This window comes from Lacerta agilis, chromosome 5 (genome assembly GCF_009819535.1).
Source record: "Lacerta agilis isolate rLacAgi1 chromosome 5, rLacAgi1.pri, whole genome shotgun sequence".
Classification (NCBI taxonomy): Eukaryota; Metazoa; Chordata; class Lepidosauria; order Squamata; family Lacertidae; genus Lacerta; species Lacerta agilis.
The window spans coordinates 64,339,596-64,345,595 of record NC_046316.1 but is presented as its reverse complement, the minus strand read 5'-3'; the positions used below and the strand labels follow the sequence as shown (position 1 = coordinate 64,345,595).

General features: G+C 40.5%; 1 protein-coding gene across 1 annotated transcript in view; it reads right to left on the bottom strand.

Moving 5' to 3' along the window:
* Window positions 1-472: 472 nt before the first annotated feature.
* CLSTN2 (calsyntenin 2) overlaps window positions 473-6,000 on the bottom strand; it is a 312,732-nt gene continuing 307,204 nt past the window's right edge. Inside the window, exons 15-17 of the mRNA XM_033150239.1 lie at window positions 4,182-4,305; window positions 2,879-3,063; window positions 473-1,287 (exon numbers count right to left, since the gene is read on the bottom strand). Coding sequence (XP_033006130.1) covers window positions 1,075-1,287; window positions 2,879-3,063; window positions 4,182-4,305 — 522 coding nt within the window. The 3' untranslated portion in view covers window positions 473-1,074. The remainder of the gene's footprint in view (window positions 1,288-2,878; window positions 3,064-4,181; window positions 4,306-6,000) is intronic.

Below are 6,000 nucleotides of genomic sequence, written 5' to 3'. Positions count from 1 at the left end.
ATTTTGGTAGAAAACAGAATTTACCTGTTCTAACTGCAGAAATAAAATCAGGGGTTTTCTTTCTAATATGTGCTAGGGAAAATTCCCCTAGGCTACATATGTTTAGATCCATACACACAGCACTTGTTGAAATATCAGCCAAGCCCAGCTATTGTATAATGCTGCCATAAGGTATGTCAACAAAGTAATGATTTACAGTGCAGAAAATAGATTTTCTGTGTAAATCAGAAGCAAAGGTCTTAACCCAAGTAACACTCCAGTCAAACCTATATTTTGCATGATATAACATTGGTTCATCTGTGTGGGAGAGGGAAAAGTCATCCCATGCAAAGGTATCGGCTTATAGGATTTTACCAGGCATTAGTTGAGTATGAGTAGGTGGATTGGATAAGGATTTCCCCCCTGCCGAGTTTGAACATTAGCAGTGAAATTGATTAGCCATTTCTGTGTGTGTTTGGGTTTATGTCACACACACACACACTTTAAAGTACTCTGAATCCCTCTTACAGAAGGCAATTAATTAAAACAGAACAGTGGAAATGAGAGCAAATTAATGTTGCCCTAATGAGTAGCACCTACATTTTTCCTTCTGAACATAGGATTCTTAAACCAAAGTTGAACGAAACCCAGAAAGGGGGCATGTCTACTTGGACTCTCAGAATACACTTAAATAGAAAAAGAAAAAGAAAAGCTGAACTGTATCCTTTATGGACTGGCAAACAGGACTTTTGCATATTCTTATTTATCTTATTAGAAGATACTGGAGTTTCCTGGAAAGGGAGAAGTGGTAAGGAACATATGGCATCAGGTTGGCATTATCACAGGTGAGACATAAATGGTTGTACCCTGTGCTTTTACCAGGTGCCATTACCCATACACTAGGAAAGGAATAACTATCTGGAGCAGTTTGATACAACTACATCAAATTCAGGCAATGCAGTTCTATCATCTGAAGTCAATAGAGTTAAATCCTGCCAATTAACTCATAGATCCAAGATGGGGTTGACGCAGTAGGATTGACTCAGAAATACACAGTATTGGTGTATACAAAAGGAGCAATAAAACTAAGGGTTTCTAGTAGGGTAGTGTTGAATCATCCCACTCCAGCTGATCTTGCCTGGTTGCATTTTGTTTGTCTCCTTTATTTCCAATAGCTGCTGCTTCCTCTTCCTCCTCTTCCTCCTCTTCTTCCTCTTCACTTTCATCTGATTCAGCACTGGTTGTATCTTCCTCTTCCTCTTCCTCTTCTTCGCTTTCTTCTTGTATACGACGAGGTTCTTCATATTTCTGTATTGTGCAGGAAAACAGGGAAGAGCTGCTATTAAGAGATTGTACTGCTTAAAGACTGAAAAGGTAATGGGGGAAGAAGTTTTCTGATTTTAAAAGTGAGATGAAGTACTAAGAAGCTGGGATTCTGCCTTCAGATGCTTCAATACACAACCATAATCTGACAGCTGCTATTACCCTAATGGGGCTGTGCTGGACTACATGGGAGACCTATCTATCATGTGATAAGTGAAACTGATGTTCATTGCAAAAAGGAGCAAGCTAAAGGATATAGCTAGAAAACAAAGGTAATTGAGGTGTCAGTCAATCACATATGACCTGAAGTCTTGTCTAAAATAGCAAACTCAGCTTAAAATAATTATTTATAAAAAGCAATTCTACTGAATAATATCCACCAGTGCCTGACTGACAGAGTGCTCCTAATAATTAATGCCCTTCCCACCCCCAATATAATCAGTCTAGATTGAAGTCTGAAAAAATGAGTTCTGTGAGTGTTATATGGTCCTCCAGGATGATCAAACAAGGTTCCTTTTGGTAATGGGAATGAAAAAACAGCTTCATATTGATAAAAGGCAAGACAATTTTAGACCAAGCTATTGTCCTCTTCAGTTTATTAATCTCCAGCAGTGTAACAGCTGCCACAGTTTATTCCCTTCCATGATCACTACTATTTGATTGCCAGGATCATGTGGAAGAAGCCCATGCTGTGGCTCCAGTTCTAACATTTTGCTTGTGTTAGGATGGAGCTGCAGAATGGGTTCATCCCATATGACGATGTGACTCCAGTATTATTAAGCTGAATTGCTGCATCTTTCATACAATTGAAACTGGAAGGAACACACTGAGGCAGCTACACTGCTGAAAATAATATTGCGGGCATAGGCAAACTCAACCCTCCAGATGTTTCGAGACTCCAATTCGACCAATCCCTGACCACTGGTCCTGTTAGCTAGGGATGATGGGAGTTGTAGTCCCAAAACATATGGAGGGCCAAGTTTGCCTATGCCTGTAATATTGGAAGCAGTTAGGCATGCTTGCACCTCCTCTGCAGCTGGAGAGGATTAATCCTAAAGCTGAGTAGCAAACTGGAGCGAACCCTTCATCATATATAATTCCATGATTTTAGGTTTTCAGAGAACTCACAAGCCTTTTGCAAAAGTTCCTCACCACTGATGCTGAGCAGAACATTGACATATCCACCACTCTGGTCTCTTGACCTCTACTTGTATGGCAGGAAGTCTAAAATGAGTGCCTGTGTGTGTACAGCTGCACAGACAATCTATGCTATCTAAAACTGTGATTGTGCAGTTTCAGACTCTGTGGTGTGCCCATACTTGTACATGTGTAGGTGCCTCTTTCATACCATTTGTGTATGGGTCATCATAAATAGATGGTATAGACATCTGGCATCATGGTATAGCCATGATGCCAGATGTTGGGGAACCTTTGGCTTTCCAGATATTGTTGAACTACAGCTCCTATCATTCTGGACAACTGGCCATGCTTGCTGGGCCTGATGAGAGTTGTGGTTTAGCAACATCTGGAGGCCCAAAGGTTCCCCAACATCTGGCATCATGGCATTGCTACTTACCTCCATAGGATTGACAGTGATGGTCAGAGCTGAATCATCCCAGTCCATTTCATTTTCTTTACTACTTTCACTCTCCTTTGAGCTGTGCTTGTAAGCTGCTCGAATTCTATATACCCCCAAAGCTATTATGAAGACTAAGATACTGACACAGACGACTATGACAATAGTAGCCACACTTGGAAGAACTGAAATGAAATAAAAATGGGGTAATTAAACATAGCTGTCCTATTGCATCTCTATACAGATATATAACAACAACAACAACAACAACAACAACAACAACAACAACAACAACAACAATTTATTTGTACCCCGCCCATTTGGCTGGGTTTCCCCAGCCACTCTGGGCAGCTTCCAACAAAGATTAAAAATACATTAAAATGTCATGCATTAAAAACTTCCCTAAACAGGGCTGCCTTCAGATGTGCACATATTGTTGTATTTCTATCTGATGAAAATAACTAAATATTCATTATAGAATACTGTCATTTTAAAATGCTTACTGTGACCCTCCCCCTAGTTGCTGGCCATAAAGGTAAAGGTAAAGGTACCCCTGGCCATTAGGTCCAGTTGCAGACGACTCTGGTGTTGCAGCGCTCATCTCGCTCTATAGGCCAAGGGAGCTGGCGTTTGTCCGCAGACAGTTTCTGGGTCATGTGACCAGGATGACTAAGCTGCTTCTGGCGAACCAGAGCAGTGCACGGAAATGCCGTTTACTTTCCCGCACTTTGACGTGCTTTCGAACTGCTAGGTGGGCAGGAGCTGGGACCGAGCAACAGGAACTCACCCCGTCGCGGGGATTCGAACTGTTGACCTTCTGATCGGCAAGCCCTAGGCTCTGTGGTTTAGACCATGGCATGGCCATGGCAACAAGCAAAAACAATAGTCAATGCCACAGTCATACTTCCCTTTGTACCGAATTGGTGAAAAATAATAGTTTCATCTGTAAGGGAGGTTACATATCTGAACTGCCTTTTGAGCATGGAACTTGTATATGGAACCTCCCAGCATACCTACTAATATGATCTCCCCCCCCACAAAAAACCCACACTTTTTATATAGAAAAAAGGAAAGTGGTTCCACTAGTGCCTGTTGCTTATGATAGCTGCATGTGTAGACTATATGAAATAATTTGACCTTTGAATTAGAAGCTGAGGACAACAAACAAAGAAAGGCTATCACTTTTGCATCCACTCATAAGAGCCAAATGACATTTGGCTGCCACCAGGAACCCAGTGCTTGACTAGATAGATTTTGGTCTGATCCAACAAGGCAATTCATATGTTCTTAATACATTTAATACCTGAGCCATGAATACTGTTTATGCTTTCCTCTGGGTGATGAATAGATTGGAGAAACTGTGGCTGTATTACCATATGATTTACATATTCCATGGTATTGGAGTTGGAGCTATGTAGAATATTAACCTAGAAGAGGAAAAAGAGGATTGATGTTGCAGATGAGTAAGTGGGCAGTTCAATCACATGCCTCTCTCTGTCTAAAACTCTGGTGGAAAAGTTAATCATTGAACAGATGTTTGAGCCGTTCCCTTCCTCTGAGAGAAGGCAGTTAATTCAAGGCTTGATCTGAAGAATCAGCCTCAAAATTTGCCCCAAAAAGATGCATTAGGAGAAGAAAATGCTCATTTAGAGGGAAAGGTTATGAAAAACCAGATTGTTGGCACTATGACATCAGTACTTTGGGGGTGGCGGAAATTTTGGGGAACATTTGCTATAGTCATGAGAAGAATGAGTCTGGACTGAATGGTTTGGTGGCATAAACATTTCAAAACAGTAAATAAGGCAGTGTTACAGTGTCGTGTCAATATCCTTGTCTATCTGAAGTGGTCCAGCTGCTATTCAGCATCCTGTCACCCTGAAAGAATGACTGAAGTTTCACAGTCCAGCACAATCTTACACTGGCATAAATTTACAACAAGAATTTTATTAAAAGGCTCTGCTATCCAATGGGTACAGGAGGCTCATCTACAATCTTCCACACAGAGCAATATTTGATAATAGCATGCTATCAGTTTTTGCTATTTCCTGTTTTTTTATGACCAACAAGAGAAGTCATAAGCTGGCCAGTATTTTAGACATTTGTGGTCTGAAATAATGTAGAATATTTCCCTACATTGTCAGTTTCAATGACAACATTCAACATTCTCAGGTTTTAACTATGAAATGCTATACATCAATTTGGGCACACTTAACATTATAGCCACTCTGACAGCAGAACCCACAATGTGAGAACCATTCTGAAAGTTTCTCTGCCAATGATAAGAGAAAGCTGGAGCACTCATAGCTATGGAGAAGCTACTGGCTGCCTTTCTCCATTCATTGTTTACCCCCCCCCCTCCCTTTTCTCTGTTATTATCATCACCAGTAGACTCTGATAAAGAGCGGGGATAACCATTCCCTAAGAGGAAAGATGAAGGACCAACAATAGATGGAGAAAACCAATTAGTAGCTCTTCCTTCACTTTGTGTGTGATTATTTATTAATTCAGCTTTCATTTCCTATTTGTTTTAATTGTACTATTTAACTGTTTATTTTAATTATGGGTATTTATGTTTTAATGTTTTTAAAATATTTTTTATACTTTGTAAACTGCTTAGAAGCCTATTTTGGCATTAAGCAGTATATAGTCATAATCAATTTCTTTCCCTGCTGCTCCCAACAACAGTCAGTAAGCATTTTATGCCTGTTCAGCATGCTTGGTACTCAATAGGCTGCTATTAGACTCCTCTCCCTTAGCCCCCAAAATATCTGCTGAACCTCTACAACACTCAGGTTTTCCCCAAGCCTGCCTTCAACTACCTCTTGTGTTGATCTGCTGTTTTGGTTACATAAGTACAGGCACTCAAAATATGAGTTCACAACATATGAGTTTCTAGCACTCTAGAAAGTTTTTTGGGTGGCTAAGATACCGGTAGATAAAAGACTGCCATAGAAGGGTGATGGAGAAATGGCCATGTGCCACTGTGAAATGGCAGGGCTGTTAAATCAAAATAGGATGGTTCTGGCTGTAATGAGCAATTGACAGTCACTTAGTGAAAGCAGATACAAAGTCCACAAGTAGAAACTCCTGACACAGCGATGGAAAATCCCTTTTCTCTACAA